Raw genomic sequence first — 23,757 nt, forward strand, 5'->3', positions numbered from 1 at the left:
ACTCCCAGAGTCCTCCCTTCCCTCACCCAGTCAGGCCTCCTTGGCTCTGAGCACAGTGAGGAAGCCTGGCAAAAGTCCATCACTCCTCAAAGGGGCTTCCAGAGAAGAGACAGGGGCTAAGGTTCCTGGGAGTGGGCCAAGACGACTTCCCACAGCAAGGATCAGAGAAGCTGGTTGAGATGACTGCATCTGGTTTAAGCCTTTATCCCCAGAGAGCTCTGGAGACAGAGAAGAGTAGCACCCACCCCTTCTCCACACCACATCACATCTGACCTGAAGGTATGACCAAGGCAGTCCAGGGAGGTGTCAGGTTATTAGTCAGTTTTCAGCCTCTTCATAATCTCACCCCACTGGCAACCTCAGCTGTCCATAAGACCCCCCATTAGTGACCCCCAGACCTCCCGTCTTTCGGTCATATGCAGGATTGGGTAGGGGCACACAGACCCTCTTCCTCCTCCCAAAGCTACTGGAACTCCCGGTGCATTGGTGAAAGCTGGAAAAGACCCACAGTGTCATGGTAATTGTCCTGGGAGCTGAAGCAGGATGGCAGTGAGCCCTGAGGAAGGATTTCCTGAGTAGCAAAGAAACAAGGTTTGGAAACACAGATTGGGATTTTTGCTTCTGTCTTCAGCCGCCCTGGGATCAACCCTCTCCCTCTACACCCCTAATGCATCACCGCAACCATTCTCAACCTCTACCAGATCCCCAGAGCCCCACGAAATGGTGGGGTGCCTACCTCTCCGTTTCTCAGGAACCTGAGTTTTCTAGAGAAGAGCCAGGATGGGAATGGGGCTCTGGTTTCATCTCCCCTGACTCCAGTCTTCCTAGGGAAAGTTGGTTCCACTTGAGTTGGAGGGACTGAGGCTAAACAACCAGGCTGACAAAGGTCCCATGGAAGCGCCAAGCAGCCTGGAGCTGGAGGAGATGGCCTTGGACAGTCAGGTATCTCTCTCCAAGCCTGGCTTCACACTTTCTCTCCTCACAGTACACTGGGAGCTCACAAGGAAGGAAGCATGACAGTGATAGTATTATTATTATTTTATATTCTACAGCACTCACTGCTACATCTGGCGTTGTTCCATACACGTGTTAACTCATTCAGTCCTCACCTTGTGCAACTTAATGAGGTAAGTAGAACTATCTATTATCCCCATTTTACAGATGAAGAAACTAAAGAGTAGAGAAGTGGAACCTGTCAGAAATCCAGCAGGAACAGTATATTGTCAGAGGGCTTCACTGAAGAGAGTTTAGGAAGGGACTATTTACAGAGGCGGGGCAGGGTCAAGGGATGGCCCAAGCACTAACAGTGGGCAGCCATTCCGTCCTCAGCCAGAGGAGGCGAGAGGAGAGAGCAGTGTTACTGGATGCAGTGAAAGTCCTGGAAAAGGCGTGAGTACCCAGACTTTCTTCCCGACCCCCTCACACCCGCCCTGCCTTCTGATTTCCTAGCTGTGCCTCCCACTTACCAAACCCACCTGGAAGCCAGAGGGCAAGAGGGCCCAGGTGATGCGGCCCACAGGTGTCAACCTCCCTGGGCACAGAGCAGGCGGAGATTGGATCTGGAGGAAATGAGACCACACGCCCAAGGGCCCATGTCTGGGAAGCGCTTGTTTGGAACACAGGTGATCTGGCCCGGGCGCCCTGCTCCCTGAGATGTTGCAAAGTGCTGCCTGGGAAAGGGGTTCAGGGCAACCAGGTTGGGGACAGTAAGCTGAGTTCTAATCCAGGCTTTGCTGCACTGCTCTGTGACCCTGAGTGAGACTCTGGGCCTCAGTTTCCCCTTTATGCAAGGTGGGTGCCTTTCTGGGACAGCCACAGTGCCCAGACCAGGCAGAGTCTCTGTTCCCACTGCCATCCTCCTTCTTACCGCAAATAAGCCTGGCACCAAAGGCCAAGGCCCCAGGTGTGGAGACACTGAGTGCCTGAGGAGGCCACCCCCAGCTGCTGGGCGGACACACCCACTGCTCTGCCTGCTTAGGACTCAGACGTTCTACTCAGTGTTCCAAGGTGAGCCCCTTGAGGGCCCCAGTGCCTCCTTCTGATTTAAAAAAATTTTTATAGTTTAGTTTAGTTTTTACTTTATTTTTTTAATTGAAGTATAGTTGATGTACATTATATAAGTTACAGGTGTACAGTATAGTAATTCACAATTTTTAAAGGTTATACTCCATTTATAGTTACTATAAAATATTGGCTATATTCCCTGTGCTTTTTTTTTTAATTAATTAATTAATTAATTTTTTAATATTTATTTTTGGCTGTGTTGGGTCTTCGTTTCTGTGCGAGGGCTTTCTCTAGTTGCGGCAAGTGGGGACCACTCTTCATCGTGGTGCGCGGGCCTCTCACTATCGCAACCTCTCTTGCTGCGGAGCACAGGCTCCAGACGCGCAGGCTCAGTAGTGGCTCACGGGCCTAGTTGCTCCGCGGCATGTGGGATCTTCCCAGACCAGGGCTCGAACCCGTGTTCCCTGCATCGGCAGGCAGATTCTCAACAACTGCGCCACCAGGGAAGCCCTCCCTGTGCTTTTTTTGTGTGGTTTTTTTTGTTTGTTTGTTTTGGCCACGCCATGCAGTAGGTGGGATCTTAGTTCCCCCACCAGGGATCAAACCCGTGCTCCCTGCATTGGGAGGGTGAAGTCTTAACTACTGGACCACCAGGGAAGTCCCTCCCTGGTTTGTATGATATATCCTTGTAGCTTATTTTATATATAATGGTTTGTACCTCTTAATCCCCTACCCCTATATTACCCCTCCCCCACCTTCCATCTCCCATCTGGTAACCACCAGTTTGTTCTCTGTATCTATGAGTCTGTTTCTTTTTTGTTATATTCACTAGTTTGTTATATTTTTTAGATTCCACATATAAATGATATCATACAGGCTTCTGCCATCTTTCCAGCCCTCAGTCAGACAGGCACGGAGACGCTTCTAGAAGTAACATCACGATGGCTGCCCAAGGAGAACCCCAAGTTCAGTTCAAACTTGTATTGGTTGGTGATGGTGGTACTGGAAAAACTACATTTGTGAAACGTCATCTGGTGAATTTGAGAAGAAGTATGTAGCTACCTTGGGTGTTGAGGTCCATCGCCTTGTGTTCCATACCAACAGAGGACCTATTAAGTTCAATGTATGGGATGCAGCTGGTCAGGAGAAATTTGGTGGACTGGGAGATAGCTATTATATCCAAGCTCAAATGTGCCCATTACAATGTTTGATGTAACATCGAGAGTTACTTACAAGAACGTGCCTAACTGGCATAGAGATCTGGTACAAGTGTGTGAGAACATCCCCATGATGTTGGGTGGCAACAAAGTGGGTATTAAGGACAGAAAGGTTAAGGCAAAGTCAATTGTCTTCCACCGAAAGAAGAATCTTCAGTACTATGACATTTCTGCCAAAAGTAACTACGACTTTGAAAAGCCCTTCCTCTGGCTTGCTAGAAAACTGATGGGAGACCCTAACTTGGAGTTCATCACCATGCCAGCTCTCGCCCCGCCAGGGGTGGTCATGGACTCAGCGTTGGCAGCGCAGTACGAGCAGGATCTAGAGGTTGCTCAGACAACTGCCCTCCCAGATGGGGAGAAAGTGAAGCTGGACCCCAGCGTCAGAAGTCTAGTTTTATAAGCAACTGTCCTGTGATGTCAGTGGTGCAGCGTGTTTGCCACTTTACTATATAGCTAAGCAGAACATGTCCTTAATCTTTGGGATGCTGAAGGAGATGAATGGGCTTCGGAGTGAATGTGGCAGTTTAAAAAAATGCCTTCATTGTTTGGACCTGCTTATTTAGGTGTTTTGGAACACAGTTGTTTCCTCCTTGAGTTTCAAATATAGACTGCTACAGTCACATCACACACACACACACAAAAAGTGATATCATACAGTATTTTTCTCTGTCTGACTTATTTCACTTAGCATAATACCCTCCAAGTCTATCCATTTTGTTGCAAAGGACAAATTTTCATTCTTTTTTATGGCTGAATAGTATTCCATTGTATATATATTTATATATATATATACATATATGTAGTATACATATAGTATAAGTAGTATCCATTATATGTATATAATGGAATATTATTCAGCAGATGAATGGATTAAGATTAACAGATGAATGGATAATATATATACCACATCTTAATCCATTCATCTGTTGATGGACATTTAGGTTGTTTCCATATCTTTTTCCATATCAATTGTAAACAATGCTACTATGAATATTGGAGTGCGTGTATCTTTTAGAATTAGTGTTCTTGGTTTTTTCAGATATATATCCAGGAGTGGTATTTCTGGGTCATATAATAGTTCTATTTTTAGTTTTTTGAGATACTGTTTCCACAGTGGCTGCACCAATTTATATTCCCACCAACAGTGTATGAGCGTTCCCTTTCTTTTTGGAAAAAACATATTTATTTATTTATTTATTTAGGCTGCGCCGGGTCTCAGTTGCAGCATGCGGGATATTTAGTTGCAGCATGTGAATTCTTAGTTGCGGCATGCACGTGGGATCTAGTTCCCTGACCAGGGATTGAACCCGGCCCACCCACTGCATTGGGAGCTCGGAGTCTTAGCCACTGGACCACCAGTCCCAAGGGTTCCCTTTTCTCCACATCCTCACCAATGTTTGTTACTTGTGTTATTTTTGATGATAGCCATTCTGACAGGTATGAGGTGATAGCTCATTGTGGTTTTGATTTGCATTTCCCTGATGATTAGTGATGTTGAGCATCTTTTCACGTGCTGCTTGGCCATCTGCATGTTCTCTTTGAAGAAATGTCTATCCAAGTCTTCTGCCCATGTTTTAATCAGGTTGTTTATTTTTTTGATGTTGAGTTTTATGAGCTGTTTATATATGTTGGGTATTAGCTCCTTATCAGTCATATCATTTGCAAATATTTTCTCCCATTCAGTAGGTGTCTTTTCGTTTTGTCAGTGGTTTCCTTTGCTGTGCAAAAGCTTTTAAGTTTAATTAGGTCCCATTTGCTTATTTTTGTTTTATTTCCTTTGCTTTAGGAGACTGATCCAAAAAAATATTGCTACTATTTATGCCAAAGAGTGTTCTGCCTGTTTTCCTCTAGGAGTTTTACGGTCTCTGGTGTTTTTTTTTTTTTTTTTTTTTTTGGCTGTGTTGGGTCTTCGTTGCTGCGTGCGGGCTTCCTCTAGTTGCAGCAAGCAGGAGCTACTCTTCATTGCGGTGCTCAGGCTTCTCATTGCGGTGGCTTCTCTTATTGCGGAACATGGGCTCTCGGTGCGTGGGCTTCAGTAGTTGTGGCATGTGGGCTCAGTAGTTGTGCCTCGCAGGCTTAGCTGCTCCACAGCATGTGAGATCTTCCTGGACCAGGGCTTGAACCCGTGTCCCCTCCATTGGCAGGCGGATTCTTAACCACTGCACCACCAGGGAAGCCCACAGTCTCTGGTCTTACATTTAGGTCTTAATCCATTTTTAGTTTATTTTTGTATATAGTGTTAGAGAATGTTCTAATTTCATTAGTTTACATGTAGTTGTCCAGTTTTCCCAGCACCACTTATTGAAGAGACTGTCTTTTCTCCATTGTATATTCTTGCCTCCTTTGTCATAGATTAATTGACAAAAAGTGCATGAGTTTATTGCTGGGCTCTCTATTCTGTTCCATTGATCTATGTGTCTGTTTTTGTGCCAGTACCATAGTGTTTTGATTACTGTAGCTTTGTAGTATAGTCTGAAAGTCAGGTGGGACGTGATTCCTCCAGCTCTGTTCTTCTTTCTCAAGATTGTTTTGGCTACTCAGGGTCCATACAAATTTTAAGATTATTTGTTCTAGTTCTGTGAAAAATATCCTTGGTATTTTGACAGGGATTGCATTGAATCTGTAGATGGCCTCAGGTAGTATAGCCATTTTAACAATATTAATTCTTCCAGTCCAAGAACATGGTATATCTTTCTATCTGTTTGTGCTGTCTTCAATTTCTTTCATCAGTGTCTTATAGTTTTCCAAGTACAGGTCTTTTCCCTCCTTAGGTACGCTTTTTCTTAGGTATCTTGTTCTTTTTGATGCGATGGTAAATAGGATTGGTTCCTTAGTTTCTCTTTCTGTTAGTTCATTGTTAGTCTATAGAAATGCAACAGATTTCTGTATATTAATTTTGTGTCCTGCAACTTTACCAAATTCATTGATGAATGAATTGATGAATTCGGTAAAGTTGCAGGTGAAGGAGGCTCCCCACCTGACTTTCTCCTTCCTTTGCACTGCCAGCATTCCCAGATGCACAACTCAGTGTCCCCACCTCAGGACAGGCTCCCTTCTCCCAGTGAGGAGGCCAGTACCTTCACAGACCCTCCTGTGGGGGACCAAGGGTGTCTCTGGCCTCTGGGGTCTCTGTACAGGGTGGAGTAGTCCCTCCTCTCCCCTTCTCACCCCACCCAATTCTACCCCACCCACGCCTCCCCAAGCCTGGGGGGGGCCCCACCCAGGCTTTTAGACAAACAAAATCAAGGGGAAAGAGTTAGCAAGAAGGAGAGAGCTCATTACCAGGAATTAAGGAGGAAGTATGCCCTGGGGTAAGATGAGCGGGACTGGTCACTCAGTCTCTCTTAGGTACTTAGTTACATGAGATGTTCACTTAGAAGTACACATAGAAAGACCCAGACACAAAGAGTCAGGCAGGGACAGAGACACAGAAAGAGACAGAGACATGGTCAGCCAGGGGCACAGACCCAGAGCCATACCAGACAGACTGAGAGAAAGATAGTTTCACCCAGCAGCACTGAGAGGTGCACAGCTGCATGTGCGCACACACAAGCAGGCACACAAGGAAATGGAAACCAAGCTCAGGTTTCAGGGAGGTGGATTTCAATGCAAGCAAGTCAGAGCTTTAAGGAAACATGAGCTCCTCCAAAGATAGCTGTGGAGAGGACTAGCTCAGGAAGAAGGGACAGAGATGAGATGTGGGATCTTGATTCTCTCTCTAAGTCCACCCTGGAAAACGGATTAAGCTACTTTCCTGAAGGAGATGAAGAGGTTTCTTTCTAGAACTTGCTATCAGACAGAACTGCTGGTAGGAGGCATATCTTAGAAGGGAGTAGGGGAGGTGGGAAGACTCGCTCCTGCCCCCAGGGGTCATGCTGCTACTTGGCTTCTGTCACTGGGCGGCCAGGCCTTCCTCTTCCTCACTTGGTCTGACCTTCCATCCATCGTGTTCCCTAGGCTGCATGCTCCTCTGCTCTCTACACCCGTGGTGGGCCCCTCTTGTGTCTCCCTTCTATTCCTCCCAAAACCCTCCTCAAGTTAGGGCACGGCAAGCCATCACGCCGTTCTTCCTCCCCCCTCTCAGGAACTTCAGATTCGTGGAAGGAATCTGAGGCGGAAGAGGATATTAAATTCAATGACCTTTAAAAAACAGCCTTCAGATCTCTCCACCACCACCATCCCCCCTCCCCTGTTCTGCAGAAACAAATCATTTTTTTGACATTTATTGACTATTATCTTCCATTACCTCCTCCTCTCAATGTTTCCCAATTCACAGATGAAGAAACTGAGGTTCAGGGAAAGAAAATGACCACCCCAGTATCACACAGCTAGAGAGAGGCCAAGCTGGGCTTGGAATCCAGGTCTTACTACTTGTTCACCACTGGGCCAGAAGCCCTCCCACCACCCCCTGGGCTGACTGGTCAGGGTCAACTGCAGGATTTGAGAGTAAGAGAAGACAAAGGGCATGGGGCATGCTGGGGAGGATAGCAGAGTGAGGGTACCCAAAGCGGGACAGGTGTGGCTGCAGTGAAACTCTGAAGCACGCATTCTCCTCCCTTGGTTTGCCCTTTCTCCCCCCAGGGCCTGAGAAGGGGACACTCCCTCTGGCTCAGGTCCCTTCAACATTCCAGACACGCCTCTTGGGAGCTGGGGACGAGTGGGTGGAGACCTGAGATGGAACTGCCTTCCCCCAGCCCCACCCGCCCAGGGTCCAGGCTGTGTGACCATGCATTTACCACCCACCCCCTCTGGGCCATCGTCTCTGGGGAGCAAGAGTTGGCTTATCCTCTAAAAACCACAGTTCTCCTCCAGATCCAGGCATCCCAACGTGGTTAACTCTGCAGGAGAGCTTGGGTTGGGGCCTCCTTCCCTTTTATTCCCAGTGAAATCTGAGGAGGATTCGGTAAGGAAGGAGAAGGAGGTGGGAAGGGGCACGTGATCTCCCAACAGAGCTTCCCAGGCTTCAGTCAGGGCACCAGAGTCAGTCCAATCCCAGATCCCAGCCTTAAAGGACACAGGGGTGCCTCAGACTGAAGAACTGAAGAACTGAAGCACAGGAGGCACGAATGAATGCAGCTGTGGTCTCTGGGTTCAGACAACTGACTGTAGAGATGGTGAAAGAATGGGTAAGGGCAGGGATGACTTCCTGGAGGAGGTGATGGAGCAGATCAGGAGGATTTCAGTGAGTGGGCAGTGAGGTAGGAAGGCACAGGAGCACACAAAGTATTCTGGGGTGGATGGAGCACTGTGAGGGGAGGTGTAGGGACCAGGGCCAGGTCCTGGAGGGCCTGACTGCAGGATGGAGGGATTTGAATTGTCTCTGGGTAGCGGGGAGAGCCGTAGAAAGAGGCACACTTTCAGCAGGGGTTTTCAGAAAGATCCCTCTGGTTGCTGTGTGGACTGACTGGGGCAAACTGGAGTCAGAGAGGCTGCTCGGGGGGCCGTGGTCAAGGTCTAGTTGAAGGTGATAGAGCCCAAACAGCTGCGAGGTGTAGAAGGCAATAACAGGTTCCCGGTCTGATTGGTCTCTTCCAGCAACAGGGAGCTCACTATTTCTTGGGTAGCAGTCCTGTCCTTTGGGCAGCTCTGCCTGGGAGAAAGTTCTTCCCTAGGCCAGGCTTCAGCCTGCCTTCCTGGGGTAGTGGGTGGGTGCAGGGGTTGGGAAGATGTGATTCATTGTACTGGGGGCTCCCAGGAAGATGGAAGCTTGGGGAAAAGTGTGGGACGCCGAGTTCAAGCTGAGCTGAAGGAGCTCTCTGACCTCTCTGTGTGACTGACCCCTGCCCCTAGGGCAGGTTTGAGTACTGCCCTCAGGGTGCTCTGGCTATCTGTGGCCAAACTCAGCGAAGCTCTTTAGCTGGTGCCAGAAAAACAGCAGAGCAAGCAGAGAGATATTTACACAATTGGCATATGTTTTATTATTTTTTTTATAAAAGGCAAAAGAGTACATGTGTTGAGGATTAAAGGAGTGAAGAAAAAAAAAAAAAAGAAATGAAGAGCCTATTTAGAGTCTCCCAACCCCCATCCCTAAAACTGTAACATCTTATATATATATATATATATATATATATATATATATATATATATATATATATATACACACACACACATACACACACACACACACATATATATATATATATATATATATACACTTCTTTTTTTCTTTTTTTAAAGAGCAGATGTGAAACTTATGACCTGGACTTCACCCCACCCGCCTCATGCCTCCATTGTGACAGAAACACATCACTCTGCTCCTACTTATGTATGAATAGCCAGAGCTCCTCATCTGGGCTGTGGTCCCCTCCTCCTAGCCCTACTCATATTCCCACCCTACCTCTCCCAAAGCCTATAGAAGCCCCTTATGTAGAAAAAACAGCCGACACACACATACTAAGAAACACATGTACCTGGACCCTCCTCCACACGGAGCCCCTGAAACACGCAGACCCCTGGTGCTTTCCTCACTCATAGATGGACACGACACCGTCCCTCCCTCCGGGCCTCCCCCGCACGCCCACAGATAGAATCCTTTCCACTTGGTCCTTTGCCCTGAATATCTGGAAAACCACACACACACACATGCACACATCTGCTGCCCATTCTCTCTCTTTGGGAGACAAAGGACTAGATTGGCCCTACTCCCTGTGCCACCAGCTTCCAGGCAGTGGCCAGCGGTCCTATTGGGTCCTATTTCCTTCAGGATGGAAAATCCTGAAGGGGGCTGTCTAGAGGGACAGTGGTAGACAAGGAGCTTCTTAGCCTGGGAGCGGGGTCATGAAGAGGGCTTCTAGGAAGCAGCCCCTGCACAGTCAAAGGATGCTCATGAGAGGGGGTGGGCGGGAGGCCCCCTGCCCATTCATATCTGCCCCTTGTGCTTCACGTGGGACAGCTTCACATTCTCCTCATCGGTGGAGGGTGGAGGCGGTTCCAGGTGGCAGCCGATCATGAGCTGATACACGAGGACACCCGCAATGGAACCCAGGAGCGGGGAGACGATGGGCACCCACCACCAGTGGCGGCCGGTCCTGGGGGCAGACAGATGTGGTCAGGGACGCGTGGGGCAGGGCAGAGGGGAGACGGGCTGGCGCACGCTGGCGGGGACTGCACTCACGTGAAGACTTCCGAGCCCCAGCCGGCAATGGCTGTGAAAAGGCGAGGGCCGAAGTCCCGGGCGGGGTTGACGGCGTAGCCAGAGTTGAAGCCCATGGAGGTGCCGATGACCAGGACCACCAGGCCCACAGTGAAGGCCTCCAGGCCACGCGGGACAGGGTTATTGTAGGGGTCCACAATGGCCAGCACACACACGATGAGGGAGGCTGTGCCAATGAACTGGGGAGCGGGGAGAACAGGGTGAGAAGAGCCCCCATCCACCTTCCGGCCCCTCCTTCCATCGTCCAACTTCCCTCCACGCTCAGAGTCTTGGCATCTCCCGCGCTCTGCTCTCCAGAGCAGTGGTGCTAAGACTTTTTCTGGTTAAATTTGCAGACTCCTAGGAATCTGCTCTAGACGAGGAGTCCTGTCCCCCAGCCAGCCCATGAGCAACCCGAGGCAGCCTGGTCCTCCTCCCCGAGTTCCCCTCACTCACCCCCAGCCCGTACCTGGTCGAAGAAGCCATTGACCATGTCCAAATGTCCAGAGGGGTAGGTGGCAAAGATGCCGGCTGTGCCATTGGGGCCCGAAACTATAAGCTGGTTGTTGGCGAAGGCCCAGATTGCATCTGGTCACAGATTAGATACCAAGTGGGTGAGGGCAGAGGCCTGAGCCCCATCTCCCCTCTCAGGCTGGGCCCACCCTCCCAAGGGTCACAGGTGAGTGTAATCGCTGCTTTATTACCCTGGAGTCGGGGGTGGGAAAGTGGAGGGGTGGAGGGCCTGACTCCATTGTTGCCCGACTCATTTCTTTCCCCTCATGACCCCCTCCTGGGGCCTGTGCGTGAATGAGTCATAAGCCCGGGGCCTGGGCAGGCCCCAGCTATCTGTCATCGAAAGGCCTGGTGCCAGAGGGAGGGGGTAGTGGAGGAAGGCAGGGTGGGAAGGCTCACCATAATACAGCCCAAAAACGATCCCGGCACCCAGGAAGGCTCCCAGAGTCTGAGCCATGGCGTAGATGGGCAGCTTGATCCAGGGCTCACGCGCCAGGAAGCACATAGCAAAGGTCACAGCAGGGTTCAGGTGGGCCCCTGGGCAGAGGGGAGATGGAACCTATTAGCCCCCGCCTGCCACAGTGGGGAGACCAGGACTCCCCCGCCCCATACTCCCCCTCTCTGGCCCTGGTGAGCAGGGATGCAGAGAAGGGTTTCTTGTACAGAATGGTGTGTTGGACTGTGTAACAGACCAACTCGACTAATCTCTGATTCCAAGGTGAGAGTTGAAATTTCCAAGTATCAAGTTCCTTCACCACTCTTCTCTTCCAAGGACCCAAAGCTAAGGCCTGGCTATGCCCTGTTCTGAGACGACCTCCACTCCCACCCTATTCTCCAGCGGGACACCTTGTGGGAATGCTGTGGAGGGGTGATGGCTGAGGGTGGGGTAAGGCCTTACCAGAGACCTGGCCAGCGATAAGGATGCCTAGGGTGACGGCGAAGCCAAAGGCCAGGTTGATGGTGAGGAAACCACCGTGGGTGCCCCGGCTGAGCACGACCTGGGCCACAGAGCCACAGCCAAACAGCTGTGTCAGGAAACAGAACAAAGCAGGGAGGGTGAGGACCAGTGAGTCTCACTCCAGAGGGCAGGGATGAAGCCAACAACCTCCCCCTGCCTTCATGGGGAGGACGGGAGGGTGAGAAGTCCTTTCCTGGAATCGAACCCCTCCTCCTCCTGCTGAAATTATACCCTGCAGAAGAAGCAGACATGCCCTCTTAGCCCCAATGTCCCAACTCTACTAATAACAGAGTCCGATGGAAGGCACTGGAAGCAAAGTTTGCAACTTCGAGCCCAGAAGATGGCTGAACCATCTCCACTGATTTTTCTTGACTCTCAGTAGGAGTGGGTGGAAGGGGACACTCTCACCTGAGCAGTTCCTCCCCCAGCCCTTCAGGCCTGGTCCATAGGAGTGGGAAGGCTCTCACTCATCCCCCACCTGCAATTGCCTCCCTCTCTGCCCCAAAGAAGAGCTGAGGGGGGGAGGGCGCAAAGAAAGGGAGGAAGCCAGAAGTTAGTTTGAGTCCATTTCTCCTGAATCTGGGGTGTCAGAGCTCCTGCCTCTCCCTGTTCTCCCTCTCAGGATCTTCAGTCTCCTTGACCTGTTCCTGACCCAGAGCCTCCCCTCTCCACTCGCCCTGACCTCCCTGCCCTCCGAGGTCCAGGTTCCCCACTCAGATTTGGAGGTCCTAAAGACAGCCATCTGTCTAGTCTCACTAGCCGTAGTCCAGGACCCCCAGAGCAGTGGAAGTGGGGAGATTGGTTGTAAGCTTTCTGCTGGAAATTAGGGGGGGGGGATTCAAGAGGACTAAAATCCCTGATGTCCTGCAAGTATAGAATGTGCTATTTGTCGGTTCCCCTTGTTCAGATGTAAAAATGTTTCTGTACTAGCTCCTCTGTGAAGAGCCATTGCCCTGAGCCCCCAAAGAGTCCCCCGAAGCTGCTCCAGCCCTGCCCCAGCTCTCCTCTCCCACCTCTCCATAACTAAAGTTTGTATGCCTATCCAGCAGAAATTTTCCAAAACCTGCGCTAAGGGCCCTCGTCCCTTCTAAACGGTCAGTGTCCTGCTGTACTGGGTGGTGAAGCATTTTGATTATCATCCTTCACGAGGACCAAGAGATAGTGGGGAAGCCAGCAGCAGTGATGCAGGGCAAAGGTGTGCAGGCAGGTGAGAGCAAAGGTCAGAGAGTGTAAGTTTGTATGTGTGTTGGAACAGGCACGTGAGGGTCTGGGGCACCCTGCCCGGCTTGGCCAGCCCTGGCCTCAGCTCCTTGCCTGCCTGAGGCCCAAACCTGGCTCCATCCCAGGAGGCCTTGGAGGGAGAAGCTGTCAGAGCCAGTTCCACCACCTTGAAACTAATCTTCCTCTTCCTCCCGGCTCCTTCTCCCTCTCCTCACCTAACTAGGTGCCTCAGAGAAAGCGGCTTCCCTCGCCCGAAAGCCAGCCTTGATTCTGCCACTGCAGGCTCTCGGTCCCCAACCCACAGAGGTATGCAGGTAAGCCCTCACCGACCACTTGGGCATCTCCCGGGTCTGGCCTCTCCTCTTCGGGCACTGATACAAAATGCCTCTCAGCCACCTGAGCCTGAAAGCCTTCACAGACATAACACCCTCCTTCTGTGGTCAGGGAGAAGCCTGGGGCTCAGCGGGAGGCCTGACTGCTCCTTTGGGGGAAGGCAAACTGAGACTAGGGAGGAGATAGGGAGGCCCCTCTGTGAAGGGAAGACAACTTGCTCTGTCCTGGCTGCTCTCAAACAGGGGGCTGCACTAAAAATCAGACAGGGACGGGGGGACACAAGGCTCGGGGGCAGGAGCTGGTTTCCCCGCTTCCTGTTCCTGGAAGCCAGAGGTGAGTCCAGCTTTCCTCTCCCTGTAGAATCTGCTCCACCACCACCACCCATTTGGCATGGGCCATACAGCCCTACTTGCCCCTAGTTAATCTTGTTAGTCCGCAGGGGGCCGGCTGGTCTATGTTACCTAGGGCTGGAACTGGGACACGGAGTACCCCATCCCCTGCAACGGAGCAAATGAACCCAGACGTAACCCAGAAGGAAACGGGTGTAACCACAAGAGTGGCCGAAAATCTGAGAGTAACTGGGACAGGAAATGGAGCCCATAACTGGTGTGTCTGCCACACCCAAGAAGTGCAGAGTCACCCAGGAACAACCCAGACCCAAACTGGCATAGCCAGGGAATAACTGGGACTGGGGAGTAACCCAGGCAGGGAAGCGTCCCCCTCAGAGAACCTGTACAGTAACTCAGGCCCCGGGGAGTAACTCAGAGTGCTTCTGCATGGAAGCTGACAGCATCTGTCTGGGAGTTATTCAGCACAAGGGAAGGAACTTTAGTGACACCACGTCCTTTGTGCCTGGGGGCACAGCTGCCTTCCACAGCCTCCTATCTTCAGGATCCTCCTTCCTTGCCTCTTGCTGTTTGCTGTGTAGCCTCCGCCCTCTGCCCCAACCTGTGGCAAACTGTCCTTACGGCAGGGCAACTTTTGGACTTTCTGAGGCTTAATTATTCATTAGGGGCCAGGCATCCAAGACCCAAATAACCCAAGAGGGGCCCATTTGCCACTGCCTCCACTGCCTCTCAGGGCTGGGACTCTAGGAACCTGGGGAGCTGTGGAAGCCAGAAAGGGCTGGAGGTCCCAGACTGCACAGGTGACTGCTGTCCCCAGCCTGTGGGCTGGGTCACTGGTGAGAGGGTAAAGGATCAGAGCTGTCACTGGGGCATAACAGCTGTCATTCTGGCAAGAGTCGGAGCTGTCAGTCACTGAGGGGGTTAGCGCTATGGGCGAAGAGTGCTCCGGAAGGGGTCAAGTTGGGGGCGAGGGATCAGAGCTGGGAGAGGGGTCAAGGCTGTCTTAAAAAACACAGACCCTCCGGTGAACAGAGGCACTGGGGAGTGTGGGGCTGGAGAGAGGCTTCTCTCTCCACTCACCACGAGGATGAGGGTCCCCAGGCACTCAGCCAGCGCCTGGCGAAGCAGCCGGTAGCGGATGTGGAGCATCTCCCCGCAGCGGGACACCAGCTCCTTCTGTCGACCCATGGCTGGGGCAGGCGGCGGTGCTGGCGGGCGGGCGGGCGGCGGACGCAGCAGCAGTGGCCGTCAGCGCCGAGTGGTGCCCTTTATAGGAGCCGGAGGCACGCGCCCCGCCCGCCGGCAACGCCGCCCGCTGAGCCGGGTGCCGGCCTCGGGAGTGGGCGGCCACCCCGCACTGCTCGCCTAGGGAGGCTGGAGGGGACGTTGGGTTGGGGGGACGCTGATAAGGAAGGTAGGGGTGTGTGGTGTGAGGAGCCTTTAGGGCTGGTGTTGGCCCAGGGAGGAGGTGTCTGGGGGCTGAGACCAGACTGCGGGATTGTGGAGTCTGAGAGCCGATGATGGGGTGTAGGCACGTGCAGGACGGGGGCTCAAGGGGGGAAAAGGAGCCGCCAAAGAGACCTCCTTGGACCACTCGCGGTGAGCCTCGCGGCCATCCTCACCACGGTGGAGGGGAGAGGAGACATGTCAGAAAGGAAAGAAACTCTGCTTAATGCACTGTGGTGTCCTAAGTGGGAGGGAAATCCAAAAGGGAGGGGATATATGTATATGTATAGCTGATTCATTTTGCTGTGCAGTGGAAGCTAATACAGCATTGTCAAGCAACCATACTCCAATAAAAATCAGCTAATAAAATTTTTTTTTTTTTTTTTTTTTTAAAGAGAGAAAGGAAAGGAACCAGCCCCAGCTCTACACGATGGCTGGACCTGGAGTGTCCTCAGTCAGGGGCCTGGAGGGAGGAGGCTGTGGGCCCCAAGGGAGAAGAGACCCTCTCAGAGTCCAGACCCAGGTGGACTCAGGAACACAGGTGCTGAGTTCCAGCCAGAGTACACCGGCCCTTGCTTCTTGTGCAATTAGTACATGTCACATGTTGCATGTCTTGACCTGCTCCGTTCTCAGCTGTGTCCACACATGACATCTGTCCTATGTGCCTGATCACACTTTCTGGGCATTTTTCATGGCTTTGCTCATGACTGTTGAACATGGCTGGGTTAACAGAGCTGTCACACTTGTACCTGTGTGCATCTTGCACATGGCTCCAGAGGCTGAGCTGCAGTTGTCCTGGCATGCCACAGGCCACATGCTTGCCAGCAAGGTGAGTTCCAGCCGGTTTGTTTTTTGATTTTTAATATTTATTTATTTGGCTGCACACGTGGGATCTAGTTCCCTGACTGGGGATCAAACCCCGGGCCCCCTGCATTGGGAGGGCGGAGTCTTAACCCCTGGACCACCGGGGAAGTCCTGAGTTCCAGCTGCTTTTAACCCTCTCCTCTCCCACTCTGTCTGATCCCTGGCCAGGGGCAAGTCTGTCCCTTTAAGAGATTAAGCTGGCTGAACTGTGGGTGTGTCAGTCCCATCTGAGGGGAGGCATGGGGCAACCCTGTTCCCTATGCTGCATCTGATAATTGGAAAACTGAGGTCTGGTAGCCTGGGCCTTACTCCCACAGGACTGGGAGCAAATATGCCCTCACCCCAGTATCTAAAGGCAGCTTTGCCAGGGAAGAGCACATTTTCCAAAGGGACGTAATCCAGGTGGGCTAAGGGCCCAGGGGACTTGTCCCTTGAGGAATGGCTGTCACAAATGAGGGCTCCAGAGGCGACTCATGCCCAAAGAGTGTTTGGCAACACACATAGGTAGATTCACAGGTGCACATGCAGGTGTGCACGCACACACACTACCCCCCGAGGCTGGCAGCCATACTTGCCTATAGACCCTGAGCTTTGTTCACGTGCTCCTGGGAGCCCATTGCCCATGAGAGCGTAGCCATAGGCTCACATATATATGTAATCCCCACACAAGAGGTCCCCCGTGACCCTTGGCCCAAGAAGAAGCACCATACCCCCTGAACCCCATGGGCTGGGAGGGCCCAGGGTAAATCAGGGAGCCATCACTGAGTGCCTGCCGGAGGCCCCACTGCCCATCTGTGACTCAGGACAAAACCCTAGACTCCTGGTGCCAGAGCCCAGACTGTGGGAAAGGGGGAAAGCCCCCCACAAGGCTTCACTCTCTTCTCCCCACTCCCTGGTATGCTTCTCAGCCCCTCACTGCCCCAGGTGGGGCTGCACAGGGCAGGAAGTGGCAAAGTGGTTCCTCAACACTGAAAGAAAGTAGGGAACCCCAGCCCACAGAACCTCATCCTCACTCCTGCCGGTCCTGGGCCTGCCAGCAGCCGAGCCTGGCCTGGAAACCGGAGAAAAACGGGGCAGCTCCACCATCAGCATGCAGAGCACACACCTCCCCCCCCCCCCGCCCCATATACACATGTGTTTGCACTCAGTTCACATAGGTGTTCACATGGGTTGTACCCTGAGGGGGCAGGTCACACACATAACTGTGGATCTGTGTATCTTGTAAGTAGCATCTATTTACACATGTGCATTTACATGTGCTCACACATGTGCACATGTGTGTACGTGCTCACCTATAATCCTGGGGCTGCAGCTCACCATAGAGCATCTTTGTGACCTCCCACTTCCCCAGTGGATGCAGCGCCATGCTGGGGCACATGGCTTGGCAAGTGGCACGAGAGCCAGTTCCCAATGGCCCCTCACCCCAAATCAAGGTCCAACCTTCAAGACCATGACCCCATATACTCCCACCAAACTGGTTCTTATCTATAACTAGTGTGTACACACATGTTCATACATGTACACACCATGCATATTGGGATGGGTTAGGGTTGGAGCTGAGGAGGTATGGGTAGGGCTTCGTGCTTCTTAGTGGGCCTGAGAGGACCCTGCCTGGAGGAGGGGGAAGGAGGCAATGCTTTCCAAGGGTCCCTTATTCCTGTCAGCCCTCCTCGGGTCATCTGGGAATAAGAGGGTCAGGGCCTGAGGATGCTTGTCCAGAAGCGCTGGGCTGGCTGGCCTGAGTTTGGGGGGCTGAAGCAGGACCTCACTGCACAACTGGATGCAGGTGTTGGCGTGAGGGGGCTCATTCTCATTGTAGTCAGTGTGAATGGCACCCCCTGGAGCAAAAGATAGAAGGAAGCTCGGCTTCACAGGAAGAGCCTGAGCTTGGTGAGGCAGACCCTGACCCTGAGACACACGGCTTACCCAGCGCCATCTGGGCTCCCTCCTGTGCTTCGGGAAGGAAAGCCTGAGTACGGGCTGGAAGCCAGCCTGCCTGCCTGGGAGCTCCAGGACGAGGCACAAGTGGAGGCCCTACCTCCTCCCAACGCATCTTGAGCAAGGTCTGTGTCTCACCTGTGCAGGAGGGCTGAGGGCAGGAGGGCTGAGCCAGGAAGGGGACTGACAGCCGATCCACCCCGTGGGAGGCCGTGACTCCTTGAGGTCAGAGCTGGGGGAGTGGGTTCCCAGGCAAGGGAAGGGCTGAAGACGCAAGTGCCAGCCTGTTGGACCAGAGGGACTGGCTGGGGCCCTGTAAGGGGTAGTGGTGGCACGCCCTTCATTTCCTGCCCCCCAAACTCTTTTTGCCTGAATGCGAGCAGCTTGAACCAGCAGAGGAGGAGACATGGGCCTTGCTGTCAGCAAGTGGAGTGGAGAAGAGTGTAGACATAGGAAACAAGTCATACTACAGTCCCCCTGGCCTCCCTGAACCCCTAACCTCTTCCCGAGCATTGGAGTGGGATGGGGGAGGGGCTGACCAAAACAGACAGACATACATTTTTCAAGTTTATTTATTTATTTATTTATTTAAAATATTATTTATTTATTTATTTATTTAGGGCTGCATTGGGTCTTCGTTGCTGTGCACGGGCTTCTCATTGCAGTGACTTCTCTTGTTGCGGAGCACGGGCTCTAGGTGCATGGGCTTCAGTAGTTGCGGCTCGCAGGCTCTAGAGCACAGGCTCAGTAGTTGTGTCGCACGGGCTTAGTTGCTCCGTGGCATGTGGGATCTTCCCGGACCAGGGCTCGAACCTATGTCCCCTGCATTGGCAGGCTGATTCTTAACCACTGCGCCATCAGGGAAGCCCCCCCGTTAAGTGTTGAGCTGGATTCAAACGCCATGCGGATATGGAGGAGATGTGAAGAGGGCAGGGAAGCCAGGGAGCCACAGGTCCCTCCATGCTTCAGCACCCTGTCTAGAGTGTGCCCCACTCTTAGGCCACTGCTGCATGCTATTCCTGTTTCTGGGCCTTGAGAGTCGGGGGCTGGCTCTGGACAGGAACGGGGAGTGGAGAGCAGAGATGAATAACCCTCTTATGAGCGTCCCCAGACTGGGGGGTGGGCAAGCAGTTCCTCCTGCTGCACCAACAGTCACCCCCTGTCTCCAGGCAGACGAGATGGAGGAGAGCCTGTGAACACAAACCACACCCCGGGGCACCTCCGGCCAGATGTCCCGCTGGAACTTGAGAAAATCTACCTTTTGACCCATATCCCGGGGACTCTGTGTTCACCTTCTGGTGTCACCCTGAGCTGCCCTCGGCACCCTTTGAGGACAGCAGAGGGTCACAGAGAGGAGGCAGAGGAATGGGACGGGAGGCCTAGGCCCTGTGCTGAGGAAGAGCCCAGAGCCACAGGGGCTGGGCTGATGGGGGCAGAGCCCTCCTGTAGACCCAGAAGCTCAGCTCCAAGCCTCACTTGGCCACTGACCAGTCAGGTGGCCGAGCCAGCTCCCTTTCCCCGCCCCTCAGTTTCAGTTTCCTCATCAGTCTCCTGCAGGTTTCAGGTGGAGTCCCCCCAACACACACACACCCAGGGCCCCTGAAAGAATCAGACAAGATTACAGATGTTTCAGGCTTTGAAAACTGTATTACAGTCAATGTAGAAGGAAAGGTTCATTCCAGAAGCTGCCTCGTTAACGAGTCACGTTTCCTCCTGTACGAATGTCGTGCACATCCATGTGCGTTCTTGGCTCTGTGTATGCATGTACCCATGGAGGTCTGTGTGTACATGTGGGCGACCCTGGGGTTTTGTGTGCATATCTGTGTGTATCCCTGTCTGGGCTTGGCTGTGGGTCTGGGTTCAGTATTTATAAAAGCCAGCGATAGGAGGTGGGGATCTGTTGAGGAGTCTGGAGACAAAGGGACCTGGTACAACATGATGAGAGGGTTTGGATTTGGGATTTAGGAGGCAGAATGGGCAGGGCAGGTAGGCAAGAAGCTGAAGTTGAAGGCAGGCAGAATTGCGTAGACAGGAACCTGAACCTGGGTGGGGCCCAGGACAACTGCTCTCTGAGAGGCCTGCGGTCTGAAGGTGGCCGTGGGAGGACAGGTGGTGGAAGGCTCTGCATCTGGTGTTCCAGAAAGGTGACGGGTATGTATGAGCCCCAGTATACTCTCCCCTCATCCAAGCCCAGTCTGGGTGCTAATTACAGGGCAGCCACCCACTGCTGGCCCTAAGGGAGAGAAGTCTCAGGGGAAGGATCGAGAGGAGAGGACAGCCCGCAGCCGGAGATTCTGCAGTCAGACTTCAGGAATGACTTCCTGAGGTTCTCTAGACCTTGGGGCAGTGGAGAGGGAGACTGGGGAAAGGCCAGGATGTCATATCTATCTTTTTCATCCAAACCATTTGGCCATCAGGTGGAACAGGAGCTGGGTCTCAATGCCCCTCAGTGACCCCTCAGTCAGGCTCCAACCTTGGCCTCGTCAGTCTCTAGGAGACCCCAGCTCTGTTCTGTGGAGGTTTCTAGCCTGGGAGAACAGAGGAGAGCTCCCAGACAGGGAAACAGAGACATAGGCTTGCGGTGGACCAGAGTGCTCATGCTCCCACCCGCCACCCCGATCCTTGACCTTGCTCCCCTGGGTCTAATAACAGCTTCATTCTGCTGCCTTGCGCAGAAGGGAAGGGCCAAGACTGGCAGGCAGCCCAGGACAGGGGCGGGGCCCGGCTTTTCACTCCTCCCCGCCTCACTGGAGAGATCCAGAGCTCCGGCCTCTCTATTCTTTTATTCCTCATCACCCGACCCCTGGGAAAGCCCAGGCTCAGAAGCAAGGCCTGCAGCCAGGATACATAGATTCTCTGTAACTCCCTGTGTGACCCTAGACAAGTTCCTACACCTCTCTGGGCCTCTTGCAAATGAGAAAAATTATCCTCTCCCTCCCTCTTCCAGAAACTGAAGTGGGAGAGGGAAGTGAGTCTCCCTCTGGGTTTGGAACAATCTTGTCCCCCTTAGTTCCCCAGGGCAGCCCAAGATGTCACCTTCTCTCTGCAGCAGAGAGGTGGGCAGACTGGCCTTTCCCGAGGAAGGTGGGGGTGACTCACGTGCCCCAGGCTTCCCCTCCCCTTTATCTTTATCGCTCACCTAGATTAATCTGTGACTCACAAAGCAAGTACCAGATGTTGAGGAGGTTAGGTGCATATTTATTGGGGTGGAAGTGGTGGGCCTCAGACTAGCCCAATCTGACTTACTAGGTCAGGGACGGAGCAGCCCTCAGGATTTCACTGAATGTAACCTGCTGCAAGGACCCCTGGGCTTTGGGGTCTTGCTCTTTTTCTCCAAAGTAAGGAGCTGGGCAGAGGAAAACAGGGTCTTCAGCTAAAAGGATTCTGGTTTAGAGGAGGTTGTCAGATAGCACAGCCCGAAGAGAGGACCCTTTGAGAATTCACTGAATGTGACTACATAGAGAGGTTTGGGAGGTCTGACAGAACTGGGGAAACTGAAGCCCCAAGAAGGGGAAGCCTTTATTTACAGCCATTTAAATTTACAGGAAGGAATCCAGAGTTCCTGCCTCCTGAGAGCTTTTCCTCCTGACTTGCTCTTTAAAAACAGAGCAGGGCTTCCCTGGTGGCGCAGCGGTTGAGAATCTGCCTGCCAATGCAGGGGACACAGGTTCGAGCCCTGGTCTGGGAAGATCCCACATGCTGCGGAGCAACCAGGCCCGTGAGCCACAACTACTGAGCCTGCGCGTCTGGAGCTTGTGCTCCGCAACAAGAGAGGCCGCGACAGTGAGAGGCCCGCGCACCGCGATGAAGAGTGGCCCCCGCTTGCCGCAACTAGAGAAAGCCCTCGCACAGAAACGAAGACCCAACACAGCCAAAGATAAATATAAATAAATAAAAATTAAAAAAAAAAAAAAAAACAGAGCAGATTTTGCCTTTTACAGCAACCCAGAGCTGGAGGCAAAAACCTGCACAAGCAGACTAGTATATACAGATGTGCACACACCCCACTCCAACACACACAGAGCAGACAGATCACACCATACATCACACACAGCCTCCCGCCCCATCCATGCCTACTTGCAAACGCAGAGGCCCACAGGGGCAGACGCACGCGTGGGCGGCGCCGTAACACACATCCCCCTGCACACCCTCGCTCCAGCAGGAGTTCCTCCTAGGCTCCTCTCCTTCTCTTCCCCTGAGGCTCCAGCTCCTCATGTCCCCTCTCCCCCAAGGTCATGTTAGACCACACCAGCCTCCTCACCTACTTCACAGAGAAAATCCAAGGAAAACAGGTTGGAGCAAGCATTGAAATTGGAGCCTGGACTTCCTGCTCCCCTCACCCCCCACCCCAAGCTGGAGCAGGCAGTGCAGAAAGCATGGTGGATGTACCTCCTTGGGCTTCTGAGTCATCTGCCCTCTTCCCTTGCCACACTGGGCACCTGACAAAGCCATTATCATGGCTTTTTTTTCTTTCTTTTTTTTTTTTTGGCTGCACCGCACGGCTTGAGGGATCTTAGCTCCCTGACCAGGGATCAAGCCCATGCTCCTTGCAGTGGAAGCAGAGTCCTAAGCACTGGGCCGCCAGGGAAGTCCCTATCATGCCCCTTTTTTTTTCATGCCCATTTTAAAGATGGGGAGGTTGAGCCCAGCAAGGGGAAGTGACTTGCCCAGGACCACATGGGGAGGTAGGGGGCCAAGGCTCATTTCTCCTGATTGGGACTGGTATCTGCACTTCTTGGAGCCACGAGCTTACCTGGGGGCAGATTCCACACGCTCCCTGCACTGGGGTTGTGAAGGAAGCTACGAGCCTGAAGCTGACCCTGGGATGAAACGGGATGGTTTGAAACCAGGCTGTACCCCCTGTCCCTCCCCAGAGTCCACGGAGGGACTGCCACATGTGAGGGACTAAGAGAAAGGAAAGCTGAGAAGCCAGGAACGACCACAGGGCTGGGACTGCATCTCTTGTATCTCACTGAAAATACAGCCTGGCACACTGAGGTCTGGAGTACATGAATGAATGGCACAGGGAGAGAGATGGACACAGACCTCAGTTCACACAGCCAATCAGTGTATTCCCTATACTAATTTCAACCCCAGGCCAAGCTGTCCCATGACAGTGACAGACAGGGGCTGGCATGGGTTCACAAAGACTAACAGAATTGGGACAAAATTGGAAACCAGAGTTCCCATGCGTGGCTAAGCATCTTGAGGATGAAACCAGATAGCCAGGTATCCAAGTCCCTCTACAAACACACCCCCACCTGCTGCTGAACTTGACCTCATTCAGAAAATGAGGATAATGAGGAAAAGCAGGTACTTCATAGGGCTGGTATGATTATATGATCAATTTCCTTATGTAAGATATGGAAAATAACCAAGGGTACCTTATTAGGCAGGCACTCAATAAACCTATTTTTTTTTTTTTTTTTGGCTGCACTGCATAGCTTGAGTGATTTTAGTTCCTCGACCAGGGACTGAACCCGGGCCCTCAGCTGTGAGAGCGTGGAATCCTAACCATTGGACTGCCAAGGAATTCCCAACATCAACTTTTTAATTCTCAGGCCTTTCACCATCAAAACCCTACCCATTCTAGGCAGAGATCACAAATCATGATTCTCTTTTCTTTGAAGTCTTCTGGTGGCCTGCCCTGTCCTCCATCTGCCTGGGCCAGGTGCCCCTTCTGCACACACCTGTATCCTACTTGGGCAGAGTGCTGTACTAGGTGCCATGAAATCTGTTCAAATATGTTTCCTGCCCTCAAAGAGCTTACATTTAGGAGAG

The 23,757-nt window shown here is 52.4% G+C and overlaps 1 protein-coding gene, 1 long non-coding RNA gene and 1 pseudogene across 4 annotated transcripts; 2 read left to right on the forward strand and 1 right to left on the reverse strand.

Moving 5' to 3' along the window:
- Window positions 1–1,082: 1,082 nt before the first annotated feature.
- LOC309663567 (GTP-binding nuclear protein Ran-like) lies at window positions 1,083–9,216 on the forward strand (annotated as a pseudogene). The gene is made up of 2 exons (XR_014268439.1): window positions 1,083–1,622; window positions 2,854–9,216. The product of XR_014268439.1 is annotated as a GTP-binding nuclear protein Ran-like (transcript).
- On the reverse strand, window positions 9,115–14,978 carry AQP3 (aquaporin 3 (Gill blood group)). Of its 2 annotated transcripts, XM_082467611.1 has the most exons (6): window positions 14,809–14,977; window positions 11,768–11,894; window positions 11,269–11,406; window positions 10,826–10,944; window positions 10,339–10,556; window positions 9,115–10,252 (listed from the first exon to the last, which is right to left on the reverse strand). In XM_082467611.1, exons 1-6 carry the CDS (start codon window positions 14,914–14,916, stop codon window positions 10,084–10,086), a joined length of 879 nt encoding a protein of 292 aa, XP_082323737.1. In that variant the 5' UTR covers window positions 14,917–14,977; the 3' UTR covers window positions 9,115–10,083. The 2 variants fall into 2 exon arrangements, with proteins under 2 accessions (XP_082323737.1, XP_082323738.1); XM_082467612.1 differs by lacking the exon at window positions 11,269–11,406 and having other exon boundaries at window positions 14,809–14,978.
- LOC309663585 lies at window positions 11,902–23,704 on the forward strand. Its single transcript, XR_014265355.1, has 3 exons — window positions 11,902–13,362; window positions 15,570–20,127; window positions 21,522–23,704. It is a non-coding gene; the product is annotated as an uncharacterized lncRNA (long non-coding RNA).
- The last annotated feature ends 53 nt before the right edge of the window (window positions 23,705–23,757 follow it).

The sequence above is a fragment of the Balaenoptera physalus genome, assembly GCF_965194825.1.
Source record: "Balaenoptera physalus genome assembly, chromosome: 7".
In the NCBI taxonomy this organism is placed as follows: Eukaryota; Metazoa; Chordata; class Mammalia; order Artiodactyla; family Balaenopteridae; genus Balaenoptera; species Balaenoptera physalus.

What these genes read in the sequence shown, in the direction of transcription:
- AQP3 (XM_082467611.1), bottom strand. Translation starts at nt 14,916, where the DNA reads ATGGGTCGACAGAAGGAGCTGGTGTCCCGCTGCGGGGAGATGCTCCAC. An exon ending in TGGGGACCCTCATCCTCGTG is followed by an intron (nt 11,895 to 14,808) that starts GTGAGTGGAGAG and finishes TTCCTGACACAG; the next exon opens with CTGTTTGGCTGTGGCTCTGT. An exon ending in CGTTTTTGGGCTGTATTATG is followed by an intron (nt 10,945 to 11,268) that starts GTGAGCCTTCCC and finishes ATCTGTGACCAG; the next exon opens with ATGCAATCTGGGCCTTCGCC.